At 47.1% G+C, this 18,778-nt stretch overlaps 1 protein-coding gene across 1 annotated transcript in view; it reads right to left on the bottom strand.

Moving 5' to 3' along the window:
- Positions 1–9,153: 9,153 nt before the first annotated feature.
- The window catches only part of SKAP1 (src kinase associated phosphoprotein 1), a 278,392-nt gene continuing 268,767 nt past the window's right edge, over positions 9,154–18,778 (bottom strand). The window contains exons 12-13 of the mRNA XM_047081111.1: positions 11,885–11,993; positions 9,154–9,547 (exon numbers count right to left, since the gene is read on the bottom strand). Coding sequence (XP_046937067.1) covers positions 11,892–11,993 — 102 coding nt within the window. The 3' untranslated portion in view covers positions 9,154–9,547; positions 11,885–11,891. The remainder of the gene's footprint in view (positions 9,548–11,884; positions 11,994–18,778) is intronic.

Raw genomic sequence — 18,778 nt, 5'->3', positions numbered from 1 at the left:
CAAATGGTGCAGCTGTGAACCCAGCTGTGCCTGAAGCTCTCTGATCTCGAAACTTCCAGACAGGAGCCGGAGGTGGTCTGTGTCAATTCCCTACTCAGCCAAAAAACAGCAAGCTGGGTTGGCCTTCTTCTGTTCGCTCCTTTTCTTCCTGGAGTTGGTGCTCAGCAGCTAGTTCTGCCAGCAGGGTAGGCTGCTGGGACAGCAGGAGCCGTTCAAAGACACGGATGCGATTTTTCTGACTCCCGGCTTTTTTAATGATCCATTACCAGCAGTGCGTACAACAGCAGCTCAGTTAATCCAAGGCCAGGCGCCATCCCAGCACCGTCTTGTGCACAGTTGAGTGTATGCCATGGGAGGAGATGTCCTAAGAAGGGAGGGGAAGAGATTTTCTGATGCGGGCCTGGAGTTGCCAGGAAAACAGCAAAACCAAAATTTCCTCTCCATCCAGGCAGTGCCATTGGCCTGTCACGTTTTACTCCGTCCCTGCGTGTGCTAAGGGCCGGCTACCAGGGCTGGTGAGCTCAGTAGGGAAGACTGGGGAGCCCCTGGGGAGAGGGGCTGGCCCAGCTGTACTCAGCTCAGCTTTTGTGGAACTCAAGTATTTTGCGTTTGAACTTAGATTTGAGCTGGGCTCTGTGCCTGATGTAGTCACCTTTTTTCTGACTGCTGCTTCTGTGGCCCAAGTCTGGTCTCTCCTGTTACCCGGGATAAGTGTGCTCATGCTCATGGCTTTCATCTTGTTTGGTGGATGGAAGGGTGTGTGTGTGTGGGGGGGGGGGAGGTAGGTTTTCTTGTATGAAAACGTCTCCTTTGCATCCTCTGACTTGACCTCTGTCCAGTGAGGAAGGCAGGGCAAGTACTATACTCATTTTCTAGCTAAGGAAACTAAACTGTGGTTTTATGGGGTGGCTGTCTGGCTCAATCAGAAGAGCATGTGACTCTTGTCCTCGGGGTCATGAGTTCAAGCCTCACGTTGGGTATAGAGCCTACTTTAAAAAGAACAATTTTTTTTTTTAAAGCATGTTTTTTATTTATTATTTAGTTACTTAGTTAAAATTTATTTATTTTAAAAGTAAACTCTACCCCTGACATGGGGCTCAAACTCACAACCCTAAAATTGAGAGTCACGTGCTCTACCGATTGAGCCAGCCATCCCCCCCTAAAAAACATGTTTAGGTGGTGGGAGAGCATATTCATGTGAGAGTTACTTTCCAAGCTCTGAAAGACCGGGTGTTTGTTTGTCCCTCCCTCTCCCCCCCATTTATTTTTAAACTAAAATAAACCCACTGCTACTCAAGGTAAAAAAAAAAAAAAAATGTCCAAGTCCACTTGCACAGCTTTTTGGAGTTGTCTCAGAAGTCAGAGCCCCTCTGCAGTCCTCAGCTTTCTGACTGTGGAGGCCTTAGATCCACACCACCAAGTCCTAGACACCTCTCTGGTAGCTTAGTTTGGGAGGTGATCGTGACTCTAACAGTCTGATCGGACATTAAGTTAACTGCATGCTTGTGAATTTGTTTATATTCGCAACACCTTAGGGGTGGGGAGGACAGTGAGCCAGGAAGATGTGAAATGGGGTCGAAGGGGAGAAATGGAAATAGACCAGTGCCTGGCCTGCCTCACGGAGGCCGCAGGAGCATTCAGTCAGGGATCGGGGGTGGCATCTGCAGATTTCTGTGTGAGCAGCCAGCTGAGACGCAGCTGAAGCCAAGCAGATAACCAGCGCTGCGCGGGACGGTGACTTCCTCGGTCACGCCTGGGCACTGATCCCAAGCAACCTTCCTGGGCAGCCCTCTGCCAGCAGGACTCAGCTCTGTAGAGGGCATGTCACCTGGCTCAAAGTAACCTGTCCTTGAATTGTGGATGAGTGTCCCCCCCCTTTCCTATTCTCCTTACCCCACTCTACCTTCTTTCCTGAGGGTGTGCCCACCCCACTTTGGGAGCCCCCCACTCACCTCTTCTCATTTACGCCCTGCCCTAGCTCTCTTCTGTGCACAACGCTGAGGAACCACTACAAAGACCACGTATGCATTTGGCTTACCAACAGGGCAGTAGGGGCCACTGCTAGCATGTTATTAGAGAAATAACTTCTTGGGAAAAACCAGTTCCACTTTAGAAATGGCTAGATTTGGAGTGGTAGCTGGAACCTCACATCTCAACGTCTAATAAACACGGACAGTTTATGCTCCAAAGGATAACAAGAGCCACACTTTTTAGAAGACAGAATGCTCCTGATTCAATGAGCAAAGTGAATAATTTTACTCCCTTCCATTCAGGGGAGACCTGGTCCACTTCCGCCAGCAAAGGAAGAGAAAAGGGAGCATTTACACAGCAGTAAAAGGGGCAGGAGTAGTAAGTAGAGAGACATGGGAAAGCCAGAGTGTGAGAATTAAGAGACTACCTGAAAGTCTTTTAAGGTTTTTTTTTTTCTCCCCCAGAAGTGCAGGAACATGAGATGCTTCTGTAATCTTTGGATTATGGGAAACCCCCTGCCGAAATTTCTTAATCTATGGCTCTTGTGTCCCTCCTTCCGTCAAGCACCTTTTCCTTCAGACCATCCGTTTCCAAGGGGCCAGCTAGTTTAGATCCTTCCGTAAGTGCTCTAGCCCTGTGTATGGACTTCCCCTGGTGGCTAAGCTGGTAGGGGAGGCCAGCCCCACCGGCAGCCTGACCCAAGTCCCTTGAGCAGAAGGCCCAGAATAGTGAGAGCCCAGGGCAGTTTGTTGGAGGCAATGCAGGTTGCCTGCTATAAGCTACGAGACTTAGATATATTCTACCAATTAGGGCACATCTGTTCAAAGTGCTGAAAGGCGGGCACTGTCTCTTTAAGAGCCATCCCACTCCTCTCCTTGAGTGATGAGGGCTGGGAGCACAAGGGAGTCGAATGCTGATTAAACAGTCCTACTGCCCAGCTCTGTTAGAAAATTACTGTAATTATGATCCAGTCCCAGCAGAGGGATGAGTTCCAATCCTGCTAATAACCCTTCCAGGTGCCTTGGATTCGGAGCCCAGGGGAGGCAGCATTGACAGGGCTCTGGCTGGCACCAGGGCCAGCGATGGCCTTGCTGTCTGGCCCGTGCGGGCAAAAACAACAAAAGCAGTAGACCCCTCATCCTGTCTTGGCCTCCGGAGAGAGCAGTAGGTTTTGGTTGTGTTTTATTTATTTATTTTTAGTTCTTGACAGAGCTCCTAGGAGTTATTTTGCATGAGAAAACTTCCCTTAAAAACTAACGTGAAAGACCAGGAAGGGTAATTGCAGCAGGGAGATGACAGGTGCCCTGACACTTGCCACTTCTGCCTGAGGACCGCCCAGGCCTACCCAGTACAAAGCACAGGAAACCAGCACCCCCCATGGGCTGCACCTGCCCTCGTGCCGTGTTTCAGTGAACTTGGTTTCTTGCTCTGAGGTCGTACACGGCATCTCGCTCAGTCCTGATCAAGAGTTCTGATCAGGGCTCCGCTTGTAGATTTCTGCCACAGGAAAGGGAAACAAGGATCACAACCGCAGAGCTCAAGATACGAGACACTGGCACGCAGCTCTCTAAATCAGCAATTACAGGCCCATTCATTTGCAAACATTTTTGCAGTCAAATGCTCTCCCCCTGAGCTATACCCCCACTTTTGCAAACATTTTTGTAGTGGAATCTGCAGCAGTGCAGGCAAGCAGATCTCCATGGAGCATCGGGGTTGGCCTGCTGGTTCTTAGACCCTGAGGAATTCATGGCATTTTTACCCTTGGTCTTCCCAACCTAGCAGTAAGCTTCTATCACTATAATCCAGTGGCTAAAGCACACACTTCTAGAAGGCAGGACGGTTTCTCTGTGCTTGGCCCTACGCACACCAATGTCCCAAGACCATGGTTTTCAACCACGGGGGATTTTGTTCCCAGGGAACATTTGGCGCTGTCTGGAGACAGTTTTGGGTGTCAGACCGGGGGAGAGGGGGTGAGTGGAGAGGAGTACTACCAGCGTCTAGTAGGTGGAGAACAGGGATGCTGCTGAACATCCTACAGTGTCCCCAACAACATGAAATCACCTGCCCCCAAGTGTCAATAGTGCCAGGTTAGGAATTCCCCACTAACAGAAGAAGTAGTAAAGCTCCAAGTTCTGCCCCGCCCCCGCACTGCCCTAGAGACGTGGAAGAAATGATCTAAAATCTCCAGATGCCAGGTGCTTTCCCAGAGGTGGGGTATGTCAGTGACAGGCCCGGCGGGGTGCCGACCCATGGGAGGCATCCAGTACGGGCGGGTGGTGTGCTTGTGCCGCCTGGGGGGAGGGGGGGTGGGAGGTTCAAGGCAGAGTAAGGAGTGTCTGACCGCAGGTAAGAGGGAAGTGTCTGTAGCCTGTTTTCTGTTCTCTGATCTGATGAGGGGATAAAAGAGGGCCAGCTGCTCACCATCAGGTTAAGAGCGTCTACAGTAGAGCCAGATGCCCTCTTTGAGGACCAGCACTAGAAGCCTCTTGGAACTCGCTCCCATCACAGGAGGCAAGGGAGCAGCTCACTGTTGCCCAGGGCTACAGACGTGCTTCCCTCCGTGGCGCCTTGCCAGGTGGAGGGGTGGCTGGCCGCGATGGGGCCCCGTGATGGAACTGAACACACACAGCGGCCAACAGCCGGCCAGCCCCACGAGCAGCCTGATGCCAGAGATAGCGGGCCTCTCGGAACAGCCTAGGCATCAGGAAAAGAAGCCTAGTTGGCAGAGTTTGTCTAGGAACTGGGCTGGCAGGGGAGGACTTCATGAGAAGGAATTTCCCAAGTGTCGTATCCGGAGAGCCAGATAATCTGTCTACCGTCCACTCACTCCCCAAGTGACTGGATGCCCCATTTTGCCTGATTTTTAGGGGGACCTCTCATCCTGGTTTATACCTGTGGTCTTGGCCACAATGATCAATTATCAATAACTCCCCCTTTTGTCTCCAAACAATGTCTGGGAAATAAGTTATATGGTCACCTTGTTAATTCTAGTTCAGTTTCCTCTAATACGATAGTTTTTTTTGGGGGGGGGAGGCATTACATTTATAAAAGATTTTTGTACGAAGTGGGCTACATCTGAAAGTGTATTGCTAATTGAATCCTATAGAGTTGCAAAAGAACGGTCATCCGGTCATCCATTCACACTAAATAACAACAAAAACCTCCCACCAAAACAACCTGTTTTCTGAACAGTTAGTTTTTGATAGGGAAATAGGGAGAACACTTCAAATCCCTTGAAGAAGAAAAATCTCTTTTGAGTTGCTAAATTTCAAACTCCCTAACCAATCTCTAAATTCTAAAGGGAAATGAAATGGCTGGGCGGGAGGGAAGGGGAAGGAGCAAGGGACTATGGTAATCCACAAACTAGAAAATGAGTCTGAGTCACTGGGCTGTGTCGCAGGGATAATCCTCTGTGTAGACGGCTGCTTTTTCTAAATCAGCTCCACAGATTTTGCTGGTGCTCCAGGAATTAGCAAATCAATGCCATGTAAGATTTATCCTTCCAGAGCCACTCCTGGTGGGGAGACCTGTGGGGAGGGCTTCTCTTTGGCCAATGATTAAAGCACCTCTGAACTTGTCATCTGAGAGTTTTGTTCTTATATCAAAACAAAACAAAACAAAACATACTTTGGTTTCTTTCTTTTTTTTTTTTTTTTTCTTTCTTTCTTCTCTTCAACTCCATCTTTCTCAGACTGGTTTTTAAAGGCAGGAATGTACCCTCACCCCTTCCCCCCTGCACATGCGTGATCTTGGTCTTTGCACGGAACCACTGCTTCATTGTGATGCAAGTGACTGGCACCAAAAGTAGAATTTGAAAATGTGTCGCTGGAGGTGTCTAACTGCAGCCCAGCTCGGGTGATTCAACAAGCAGAGCAGCAGACTGAGAATTTCCGGGGTTGTTCATTGTATTTGCTCTTTCCCGGGCAGATTCTGTGTGATTTTTGTCCAAGTCAACACCTTTCAGATCCTCAGCTTTGCCACTTGCAGAGACTGATGGCAAATGAGGCGGTGCAACTGAGCAAGCTAAAAAAAGAAGTGAACGCTAACTTGAAATCTAGGCAGTTCCTCACAGGCTATGTTGAGATCAAGTATCTGTCTCCAATGGGAGGGGGTGCGTCTTGTCAGGTCCAACTTTTGCCCTTGCTGTTACTTTAAACAGAATCAGACTGAATTTAGGAAATGAGCAGCAAGAGGAATTCCCTTCTCTTTCCCATTTTTTATTCGCCAGAGGAACAGGTGCAGTGGGTTTTGAGTTAAATACAGATTTTCTAAGAGAGACAACCGTATGAGAAAATTTAACATTGAGCTGGTGCAAAACAGTGTCTGTGCTATTTTGCTATATGGATGACAGAGAAAACACACTAGGAGAAAGTACTTTTAGTGAAATGTAGCTGAAAGGCTGCTTTCAGAGCATTTAGGATTCTCAGATATCAGCTTGGACAATGCGGGCCAAATGGTAGCAGCCCCGGGTCAGATTGTCCAGTGGATGTCACTAAGTTAGTTGTTCTCGGATGTTAGGCGTTCTCGGTAAGTTATTACTTATTTACCTGTAAAAGGCAGATATACATTTGCTTCTTAAATTCAGGATCTTGGGGCGCCTGGGTGGCTCGGGTCATGATCTCACAGTTCGTGGTTCAAGCCCCGCGTCGGGCTCTATGCTGACAGCTCAGAGCCTAGAGCCTTCTTCAGATTCTGTGTCTCCCTCTCTCTGCCCTTCCCCTGCTCATGCTCTGTCTCTCTCTGTCTCAAAAATAAATAAAAACATTAAAAAAAAATTTTTTTTTAATTAAGGATCTTTCTGTTCTTCTTTTCCTTCCTTTACATAAAATCAGGAAAGGGAAAAAGCCTCCCTCTCCTATTTGCTGGGCCAGAGCAATCAGTGGCCATCAAGAAGCCATCCTACATATAATGTGGTTAGATATGCGGTCTAATGCCCCAGTTATCCAGTTAGTAAGGTGGGGCTTTGGTTAGGAGTCAGAGAAGTGGTAATCTGATTAGCCAGTTGCTTTCTGAGGCTGTTGGTTAAAATAGTGGCTGTCAAATTGAGTGGGAGCAGTTTTGGTACGTGTGGCTTAGATTCAGACAGACTGTAGGAATCTACTGCTTCCAAAAGGTCTCCTTTAGAACTTTCTCCTAAAAGAGAATGTCCTTCAGCCTGTAGATAGTCTTATCAACCCATCCGACTTCCTCTGTCTTTTCCTGTAACCATGTCAGAGATCGCCAGATGGCTATGGGCCAAATTCCTGATTAGTCCATTTGTTCATATCTTTGAGGGCCAATCTAATTTCTCTTTCTGCTGAGTTTTACAGCTAGAAGGATCAGAGTCTGAGAGTTTTGTTCTTGCAGTTGATGGGGGTGCCAAAGACCTGCACAGTATGGCATGTGGTTATTTCCTCCGGCCTCCAGGCATAGAAGAAACTATTGCACTAAGGGGGATTTTGTTTTATTTTTTTTTTTCAACGTTTATTTATTTTTGGGACAGAGAGAGACAGAGCATGAATGGGCAAGGGGCAGAGAGAGAGGGAGACACAGAATCGGAAACAGGCTCCAGGCTCCGAGCCATCAGCCCAGAGCCCGATGCGGGGCTCGAACTCACGGACCGCGAGATCGTGACCTGGCTGAAGTCGACGCTCAACCGACTGCGCCACCCGGGCGCCCCAGGGGGATTTTGTTTTAAATGCTGGAAGCCAATGACCATGATACCGAGAGGTTGCTGAACTGTGCAGAGAGTGAAGTTACCTTGACCTTTCTCCTTTTTCATCCCTCTTCTGACCCTGCCCCAGAAACCTGCTCTTCCTCTTCTGGTTTTCTGGTGTCTCATTCACACAGCAGTGGCACAATGGTGCTCTCTCCTCTTAGCCACCAGCCTTCTAGCGTTGGGTCCCTGGGGGTTCTTTAAGGGAGGGAACACTCTGGGAGCATAGAGGGGTTTCTATTTGCTCCTCCGGTAAACACTTCAGAGCAATGCCCATTGTGCTTACCTGTAGGTTGGGATTGGTGCAAAGCTTCCTGAAACGGGAGGCAATTGGTTGTTTTTGGTTCATCTGCTCATCTGCTGCCACCTAGTGGTTCAGTCTCCTTTAGCGCCCTGTGTAAAGCGGAGGGCACATTATCAACAGTTCTGTATTGCCTTTTATCTCCTTCTTTTTTGTTTGTTCTGCCAGACCCCATTGTCCCCTTTTCTTACCTCTTTATCTTCTCATACACAAAAAGCTTCTTTTTTTTTTTTTTAACTCCCGGGTCAGGCAATCTGGAAATGAATGGCTGTCATAAAATGTTCTGAGAAACTTGGGATGCACTGACAGCTCTCCAGTTTCCCTCTCTTGGTGATGTGAAATGGGTGTCTTACTGCAGGGCTAGAATACGGTTGTTGCAGAGGTGAGGAGGGCTATTGCCATTCCAGGACTGCTCTGAATAGGCAGTTTCAGAGGTAAAATTTCTAGAGCTGCTCAGTTGTACATTTTGCAAAATTTCTTGCACAGTGAGTCTGGCCATAAATGATAGCTAAGCCTTATTGAGCAGTTACTACATGCCAGGCATTGTTCCAAGTATGTTACACATGTTGCCTCTTTAATTTTCCTAATGAACTGAAACAGAGTCCCCACTAGATTCTAAGGTGGAGAAATTAAGGCATAAAATGTCAAGTAACTTGCTTGAGAGAACATATGTAGTAAATGGGGAACTGGGGTTTATTCTCATGTTCTCAACCACCTTGCTTTGCTGCCTCTTCAAGACACAGATAACCTGAGCGCTAGGTACAGACAACAGGGACAAGAATGGGGCTGTGCACACATAAGACCTCCTCAAAGCACTTCCTTGGCCCTTATCTGGGACTTGAGGTGCAAGACGCACTGTGGTTGCTCACCGGGGTCCGAAAAGGAACTCTCCAACGTGCTGACTCCAAGGACTTGCTTCCAGCCCTGTCTCATTTCAGAATCAGCACGTGAGGAAAAATAACCAAGTATGCAGCCAGAAGAAGTCTGAGAAGCCAACCAGAGAGCAGGCAGGCCTGGGTTCCAGAGGGGATTCTGCCCAGCAAGATAACTGCAAGTCTCCTTCTCTGCCTGAGTTTTTGTTTTCTCTCAGGCTATCCTTTTGTCCTTTGTTTGGAGGTGGCAAGAATGCCTGGAACCAGCACTTTGGATACCACTGCAAAAAGAAATCTGACACTGTCACACACTGCAAGGAACCAAATAGGAAGTTTATTTATGCTTTTCAAATCAGCTGAAACAACTAGCAACTTCCTCCTCCAAAGGTTTCCTTTTCTCTCACCTTCTCTGTGACAAGCCTGTGGAGAGGGCAGGTGTGGATGTGGGGACACGTTTAGAGGTGGGGTGAAAACAAAATGAAGGTGGGAGAAAGTACAAGGCAAGGTTAGCAACAGATCTGCTGACTCCGCCTCTTCCCACTCATCTTGCTGGCAGTTTGCAGTGACTGCAAGGTGTCAGAGGCTTGGGTCGGTTCAGTCAAGAGAAGAGTCCATGGTGTTGGTGGGGTGGCTGGGGAGGGGGGGCGGATAGGAACTCCTGATGAGCAGTCTCTTCAAAAAGGCAGGGCAGAGACAAGGATATGTGTCCTAAAGGAGGAAAAATATAGAAATTTGCTTTTATGATGCAAAATAAAGAGGGTATAAAAGGGCACAGAGTAAAAAGTGTCTCCCTCCTACCCACAGTCATGCACTTTCTCTGTCTTTGGAGGCAACCAGTGTTATTGTCTCTGTCCTTCCAGAGATATCTTCTACACATAGAGGCAATTGGAGACTACCCCTGCCCCCCCTTAAAAAATTTTTTTTAATGTTTATTTATTTTTGACAGAGACAGAGACAGATCTTGAGCGGGGGAAGGGCAGAGAGAGAGGGAGACAGAATCTGAAGCAGGCTCCAGGCTCTGAGCTGGCAGCACAGAGCCCGATGTGCGGGGCTCAAACCCACAAGCCGTAAGATCATGACCTGAGCTGAAGCCAGACGCTCAACCAACTGAGCCACCCAGGCGCCCCTCCCCCTGCCCCCTTTTAAAAAATCTCTAGGGGTGTCCAGGTGCCTCAGTCAGTTAAGCATCTGACTTTGGCTCAGGTCACGATCTCCCAGTTTGTGGGTTTGAGCCCTGCGTCTGGCTGTGTGCTGACAGCTCAGAGCCTGGAGCCTGCTTCTGATTCTGTGTCTCTCTCTCTGTCTTCCCCTTCCCCGCTCACGCTCTGTCTCTCTGTCTTTCTCAAAAAAATCAGTTAACATTAAAAACAATTAAAAATACATAAAAAGTATTCTCCACACCCAACGTGGGGCTCAAACTCATGACCCTGAGATCAAGAGTCGCGTGCTGTACCTACTGAGCCAGCCAAATGCCCCTGGAGACTCCCTTTTTACACAAATGGAACAAATTAGTCTACCCTACTTTGCTGCTTTTTTTTTTTACCCCCTTACCAACATTAGTGTAGAGAGCTTCCATTTCTTTTTTACTGTTGCATAGTATTTAATTCTATGAATGTGCTACAGTTACTTGGCTAGGTCTCTCCCAGACATTTAGGGCATTTCTGGTGGTTTGCTATTACAGACCACGTGTGTGTGTGTGTGTGTGTGTGTGTGTATTTTAAGATTTTATTTTTAAGTAATCTCTACACCTGATGTGAGGCTTGAACTCACAACCCCGAGATCAAGAGTCACATGCTGAACCGACTGGGCCAGCCAGGTGCCTCATGTGTATATCCTTTTGTGCGTGTGCAAATGTAGCTATAGGATTAACTTCTAGATGTAGAATTGTTGAGTCAGAGAGAATGAGGAGATAAACGACAGTGTCATTAAATAAATGACAAAGCAAAGTAGAGTGAATCTGTTTAGATTTGACAGCAAAAGCCCAACTCTTCTGCATTCGTGGCCAGGAAATGAAGTCCTCAGCAGGAAAGTCATACAGTCAAACCTTGAGTGACAGGCCTGAGCTGGTGCTTTACGGTTGTACAAGGGCATCGCAGAGTAAGATCTATACTTATGTATCTCCCTAAATGAATCCATGCAGCTGCTGCTGCACACTAGAGTGGCCCTGGTCTGGAAGGTTCCAAGGACAGTTTGTGTGTCACTGTCACACAAGCTCCCATTTTAGGCCGGAAGATGGAGCTCGCGACACCATGCTAGGGTGGGTACTCTCCAGGGCCATCCTAAGTCTAAACAAAAGCCACGCGGTTCCAAAGCAACTCCTACTGCTACCCCGCCCAAAGCAAGCACTCACTCCACTGTTTTAAATATGATGTGGTTCTTGCTCATAAAACACAAGCCATGTTCTTTATTACCTAAAAGTTAATTTGATTATGTTTCATGGGAATCCTCATACTGGAGTCCTAGTCTTGGCCAGTCATATTGTAATACGTGGGCATTTGGGGGAAATGGTGCTCTGGATTTGGGAACAGGGGGTAAAGAAACCCAGACCCAGTCTTGTGGCAGAAGTTCCTAGTTGTTCCCCAATATGCATTCTCCCCTTTTATTAACAAATCCTCTCCCCACTTCACTTTTAAGCTGGACACAGGTTCTACCTAGAATAAGTCTTATCTGTCCAACTTCTGGCCAATGGAATGCAAGCAGGGGTGTGTGCGGCATCTGTGAAATGTCCTTAAAACAAGCGGTTGTGCCCTTCTTTCATTTTATCTTTCCTGCTGGGCAGGGTACAGACATGATAGCTGGAGCTGCGGCATTCGTCTTGGGCCGTGAGGTAAGCTTTAGAATGCTGGCCACACACAAGAGGAGCAAAAAAAGAAGATATCTGGGACCTGATACCTTGGATCATTAACCTCCAGATTTTTGCAGAAGAGAAAAATGAAATTTCTATGTCAATGAAATCATGAAGAAAAGCCACTTCACTGGCAATTCTTATTCTTCCCAGAGAAATGACGGCATGGCCAACAGACTTCTCGGCAATAGTTCTGATACCTGGGTTTCATCTTTCTTCCGTCTCAAAGGCAGTGGTGAGATACTCCTTTGGAACAATCCCAATGAGGCTGTTCAGTTCTCCTACCCACCAGCCATACATGTTATACTCCTGAAACAGGAAAAGAGGATGGTTTCAGCTGGAATTTGGTCACGTTTCTGTTTATCTTTTATAGTGATTTCATGGGACACAATGTTGCGTGATTTCTTTGTCGACACTATCAGTCTGACTTGTACTGGCACCATGGACCCTTCTTGGGTCCATGATGGGATTATTATCCCATCAGGGATTATCCTCTGATAGGATTATTACATTTAAAAAAATCATCTAGAGAAAGAAAGCAAACCCTTCATTTTATTATCTTCCTGTTAACAATGTAAACCTCGTATAGGAAATGCCATTGCATTGTAAAGAGCATGTCTTTTACGAAGCAGAGTGGATTGGCTTCTTCTGAGAAAGTCGGGCACGTCCGAAATGCCAGAGCACTAAAGATATTCAGGGAATCAGGTCACAGTTCAAATCAATAATATTTACCACGCATCTTCCATGTGCAAAGTGCTGTTTGAGTTCCCATGAGGTATGTAATGATGGATCAGAGCGTTGCTTGCTCCCCAGGAGCTTATAGCATATAGAGTAATGGGCTTTGGAGTCAGACAGACTGGGATCTAATCCCCACTTGGTCATTTTGTAGCCATGTGACTTTATGTTCTCCTAGCTTACGCTTCCTTTTCTGTAAGAGCAGGGATAGTATCTCTCCCCTCTTGTTGTGGGAGTATAATCGTCTGATACATAGTAGGTGCTCTAAACATTAGATTCTTCTCCAGGAAGAGGTGGGAGGTTGATAGGTACCTCAGTAATGACAGGCAGGACATAAGGGCTCCAGAGAGGGGCAAATAAGAGAGGGAATGAAAGGGTTTAAGAGAAGGGGCAGTCACAGGGCTGGGAGTGGAGCATGTTGAATACAGAAGAGCTTCTCCAAAAGCACAGTGGGTGTTAAACATTATGGGAGTACTTCTGAAAGCACCAGAAAATATTTTCTTTCTTTTGATGGAAGTAAAATTTAGGAATATATAGGCAATATCTTGCATTCTGGTTCAGCTGGCTTTGGGGTACCATGAAGCTACCTGTCTGCTTTTTGCACCCTTGGCTGTTGAATTCTACTAGGAAAAGAAACGAAAAGAAAGAAAGAAAACCAGGTTGGTGACACAATAAAATTCCAGGATAACTGGGCATCTTTCTGTTTCTTTTTTGATAGAGTATCTCCCCACCTCTCCTCCTCTGCCTCCCCCCTCCTTCTCAGCGGATGACCTTTTTTCCACCTTCAAAAAGGAAAGAGAACCTGTCAGATGTGTCAACTTTCAGCCACCAAAGAGGAACTAACCTGTACTGACAACCATCCCTCTTTACCACTGAAGTGGAGGACGTATCCCTCCTCTGGTTTAAAGACTCTCTCCCCACGTGTGCTTGGGTTTAAGACTATCCCTCGCTACGTGCCGTTGTAACTCTTCCACTTTCTTTATTTCTCAGAGATGAGATTCCGTGGAGTCCGACCTCGGCCTCTATTGTAAATGGCTCCTTCCATCAGCACAAAATGTGTTCAAGTTTCTTTTGTCGTTGAAAACACTTATTTTTTAATATTTTTAAAAGCTGAGTTTTCTTTATCTTTTTAAAAAATATTCATTTATTTATTTTTGAGAGAGAGAAAGAGAGAGTGAGAGCGAGAGAGGCAGAAGGAGGGGCGGAGAGAGAGGGAGACAGAATTCCAAGCAAGCTCCACGCTGTCAGCACAGACAGCGTGGGGCCTGAACTCACAAACCATGAGATCATGACCCAAGCCGAAATCAAGAGTCAGAGGCCCAATCGACTGAGCCACCCAGGCCCCCCTGAAAACACTTATTAAATAGTTCCCACCACATGTCCACTTCCCATTTCTTTTTTTCTTTTTTTTTTAAACATTTATTTATTTTTGAGATAGAGACACAGAGTGTGAGCAGGGGAGGGGGAAGAAATAGAGTGGGGGAAACACAGAATCCGAAGCAGGCTCCAGGTTCTGAGTTGTCAGCACAGAGCCCCACACGGGGCTCAAACCCACAAACTGCGAGATCATGACCTGAGCCGAAGTCGGACGCCTAACCGACTGAGCCACCCAGGTGCCCCATCAACTTCCCATTTCTACTAGCCTATGCCAACTGCTAATTCACAGTCACACTTACTGAAAGGGTTTACTTCCCTTTCTACCCCAAGTTCTTGCTTTCTATTCCATCTCCAAGCCACTCTTCTCAGGCTTCTGCTTCTATCACTCCACTTACACATTTTGTCCGTGGTCGCCTACAACCTCCTTAACTGCTCAGACTGGATGGTACTTCTCAGTCCTTAACTTACTTGATCTTTCAGCAGTCCTGGCACCATGGACCCTTCTTGAGGCATTTTCTTCTCTTAGTTTCTATGATAATTACACTCTCCTGGCTTCCCTCTTACCTCTGGTTGCTTCTTCTCGTTCTCCTTTGCAAGCTCATCTTTCTCTACCCCTCCTTTTAATATGGTTGTTTCCAGGGTTCTGTCCTGGCCCTCTCCTGACTTAACTGCACTTTCCCTGAGCAACCTTATATACGTCCGTGCTTTAGCTGCCACGTAAATGACTCACAACAATAGCTCCAGCCCAGATCTAAGTGTTGGATCCTAATACCCAACTGCATATCTATTAAGCTGCTCAGACTCAACATACCCTAAATGTAACCCCTCATCCTGCTTCTGTCTCCATTCCCACCCCCAAACTATCTTTACTTCCTGTGTCCTCTATCTCAGTGAGTGGTAGCACCATGCACTCAGTTAATTAAGCCAGAAAACCAAGAGTCATTTCCAATTTCACCCCCCTCTTCCAGTCAGTCCTTGAGTTCTGCAGATTCTTTTCAAAGCATTACTGGAATCCATGCACTTCTCTCCATTCCCGTTGCCGATACCCTAGTCATGTCACTGTCATCTTTCATGAGGACTACCGAAACAACCCCCCCACACTGGTTTCTGTATTTCCGTTCTTGCCCCTCCAATCTTGTCTTCATTCTGCAGCCAGACTCATTTTAATGCACATTGATAATATCAGTGCTCTGTTGAAGCCTTTAAGTGGCTTCCCAATGCCTTTTGTCAACGTCTTGACAAGGTGGACGAGGCCGTGCATGACCTGGTCCCATCGACTGCTCAGCATTGCCGTACACCCCCTAAATCCAGTGGACCCTTAGTAAAACAGACTTTGTCTCACTATTCCCATGGCCCACAGGCTCTCTTATCTTGGAGCCTGTCCTCTGTCTGTTTAGCCTCTCCTGCCCTCCTCCCTGTCATGGGGCTCCCTCCTAAGCAGCCTTCAGATCTCAATTCCTGGGTTGCTCTAGACTCTCTAGAAGCCTCTCTTTGAAACTCTCTGTGTGAGGGCCCCAGCTCTGTGGTCCACAGTACTGTGCCCTGTGCTTCCCCGGAAATGAGTTCATCACCGTGCCTTGTATCAGTCTGCCTTTGTCTCAGAGCCAGTCACTAGCTGGAAAGTTCTGTGAGAGCTGGGACCTTGTTGGTTTTGTTTGCTGTTGCACTCCCAGCACTCAGCATGGTACCCGGCACAGAATGGGGCCAAAAAATACTTGTTCAATGAGGTTATGAAGAAATGAGGGGAGCATTGGGACTTATTCTTTCAGTTGAGCAGATTTAGTTACAACTAACTCCAAGATATTCCCCTGGTGGTTAGACTGGTTGTGGCAGGAAGAGAGCAACTGCCTTTGGAGACACTTTCCCCAAATGGCTCCCTAAATACCATGAGGAGAGTCTCAAATGCCATAACAAGTGAGACTGAGTTGATCCTAAGAAGAACAGGGAATTAGCTTTTGAAAACCAGTCTTTTTAAAAAAATTTTTTCTGATGTTTATTTTTGAGAGAGAGAGACACACACACACAGAGACACAGAGAGACAGAATATGAGTGGGGGAGGGGCAGAGAGCAAGGGAGACACAGCATCTGAAGCAGGCTCCGAGCTGTCAGCACAGAGCCTGATGCAGGGCTTGAACTCACAAACCATGAGATCATGACCTGAGCTTAAGTTGGACGCTCAACCGATTGAGCCACGCGGGCGCCCCTGAAAGCCAGTTTTAAATAAATGAATGTATCTACCACCCAGCACGCCGTCTCCCCACGCCTTCTCATTCCCTTCGTCTCCCAGGCCAGCTTCTCCCTACTGTCCACTCTGCCTTGTGGGAAATTACCCAGAGCTCCTTAGCCTCTGCCTGTCAGGACGATTTAAGCTCCTCTCCGTACAAGTTATGTTACTGTCCATTTTCCAACACTAAAGTTAGGGCAGTTTCCGCCTGATGTTTTCTTGTAGTGTTGCCTTTTGTTTAGCGTGTTGCTGGAACACCATTTCCAATAAAGCCTTGCTGTGAAGGGGAACACATATTCTGTCTTCCTCTCTCACTGTTACTCACAAAAACCCTAGCTTTACTCTTCCGCCTCCTCACAGGCAGAGGGTGGGCACAATGTTGTTTGACAGTCTTCTGCTCGAAGTCAACTTTCTGAAACATGTGTGAAGTGTGGTCTTCCACCTGCCACATGGTGTCGTCTTCATCACCTGAGGGGCTCAGATCGGGCATTCCCTTCCCGGGGACGGGTCAAGACACCTGACTCTGACTCCTGCTTCGTCGCATCCGCCTTTGGCCATAATGCCAGGAGCAGGGACTAAGCCTTGGGAAGGCGCTCTCTGCCAGCTCGAAGAGGGTGCAAACAGGGAGCAGATGAGCCTCAGCAGGACATCTGCCAAGGCCAGGCTCCCAGTCGGCGGGCTCTCGCTCGAGGGGAGCACTGACCCTGCCGACCGCAGATGTAGTAGCCTTACCACAGCGGTGAGACCCGCGATGAGTGAAATCAACTCTTTGCCCTTCAAAACAAAAGAGCAGGCAGAGGGTAAGGAGGATGGCACCATCTCAGAGACCATAAGCATCCTGCTGTGGGAGCCTAGGAGCTTAATCAAAGCACCTACAGGTCTTGGGATCTGACTGGCTTTTCCAGATTTCATCCCTTGGTTGGAGACGCACAAAGGGCTGCAGGGCCTGAGATGTTTAAAGCATGAATGGAAAATTTCTAGCCTTCTCTTCCGCTACCACCCCCCATGCATTGCCCCAGCCCAGTCTGAACACCACGAGGTATTTTAAAATAATTTCTACTTTGATGAATTGCTGGGGAGTCCACAATTGCTCATAATCAAAGGGAGAAAAATGCAGATGAGATCCGGCCGAGAACTATCACCACCAAACGTTCATTTCACTGCACAGTGCCAAAAAGAATTAAAACAACATTAAACTCACAGCAATCATGTTTAAGCCCTCGTTTCCAAGTGCCAAATTGCACCACTCTGGATCATACAGATGTTCGTTAATTATGCTAATTTTTATTAAACTATTAAAATGGAGAGAGTACTGGCTCAGCCAGGCAGACCCCGGCTCTGAATGAACTCTGCTCTTGTCTAGAGGTGCTAATTTACTGCATTTTTATGAAGTTGCTGATCCTTGGATTTTAGTTTTGAGATGGGAGAGAGAACTGAATTCTTGGGATCAACGTTTTCAATGAAGTTTGACTTCTTGTGCCCAGATGTTTTGAAAAACCAGAAAAAGTGCTGAGATGCTCCCGGGAGACCTAAAATCCTCAACGCGGAAGTGTTTCTACCTCCAAGGTGGGGATATGTGGCCATGATGTTAAGGAATCAGAACTGTACAGGCTCCTCAGTCCTTAACTCTATATACATCATGTATGGTAGAGCTAAGAGGTTAATTACACAAAATTGTTAACTGAAGATGCTTTAGATAAGAATATAAAAAGCTGTTTTTTTTTTTAAAAGGAAACAAACCCTTAACATAGGCACTTGCTTGTCGTCACAAAGTCTTTTTAGAAGCTTTTTACTCAAAAATAGTATGACGTGTGGTCTGTTCTCATCGTTATTATCTTGAGGCTTGATTAAATACCCGTTTCCCTCAACACCAACCCTGTCCCACCTCCTTGAACTCCCCAAATGAAGGGATCTTAAAAGTAAAGGTTGGTTATTTGGACTCCCTTATCTGGCTGGACAAGCTATTGGCCTAGATGAGCAGAACATTGAGTGAACTTGAAATAGACACAGCGCTCACCATCAGCAACAATCAGAAGTGTTTATGGGGGATTGCACACTGCCATAAAAGGATTTATGCTGCTAATCTCCATCAACAAGGAAAAAAAACCCAACCCTACCAAACCTGCCATAAAAAGAACAGCAAATTCTATAAACAAAAAGCAGTATGGCCACCAACCACGGGCACGTTGCACAGCTTGACTCTGCCTCCAGTGGTTTCCTATTGCTGTTTATGGTTTCAAGACTATCATGGACCTCCTCAGCGCTCCTCCTGTCACAGGGCCCTGAGTCCCTGTGTGGTGCTGCAAATACCCTGTCAGTAGGTGTCAGGGGATATCAGGGGGAAAACCAGCAGGCGCCTATCATAAGCCTTAAAAGAGATTAAATACCCCTACTCCATGATTGCTACATTTTAATTTCTCTCCTCCCTGCTGGTTCCTATTTGTATAAGCTCTTCCATGGCTCCCCTGGAGTAGCACAGACATGACCTGGAATGACCATCCTGTCTTGGGATAAGAATTCAATTTCTAGGCTCAGTGAATCCTAGGCTGTTCCAACAAAAGGAAAGCACCACCCTCTAGGGCACAGATTCTTAAAATGGAGTCTGCGAACCCCTGGCCTGTCCACGGATGGACATGAAGGGATCTTTGAGTTCCTTGAAATTGGTGTAAAATTGTGTGTGTACGTGTACATGTGTCTTGTCCCTGGGGTGAGGTCCAGAACTTCTGTCAGATGCTCGAAGGGTTTGTGAACCCTCTAC

The sequence above is a fragment of the Lynx rufus genome, unplaced genomic scaffold (genome assembly GCF_022079265.1).
Source record: "Lynx rufus isolate CCGP_SWC_20201006 ecotype Redwood Valley unplaced genomic scaffold, mLynRuf1.p SCAF_18, whole genome shotgun sequence".
In the NCBI taxonomy this organism is placed as follows: domain Eukaryota; kingdom Metazoa; phylum Chordata; class Mammalia; order Carnivora; family Felidae; genus Lynx; species Lynx rufus.
This window is presented reverse-complemented; position numbering and strand designations above follow the sequence as displayed.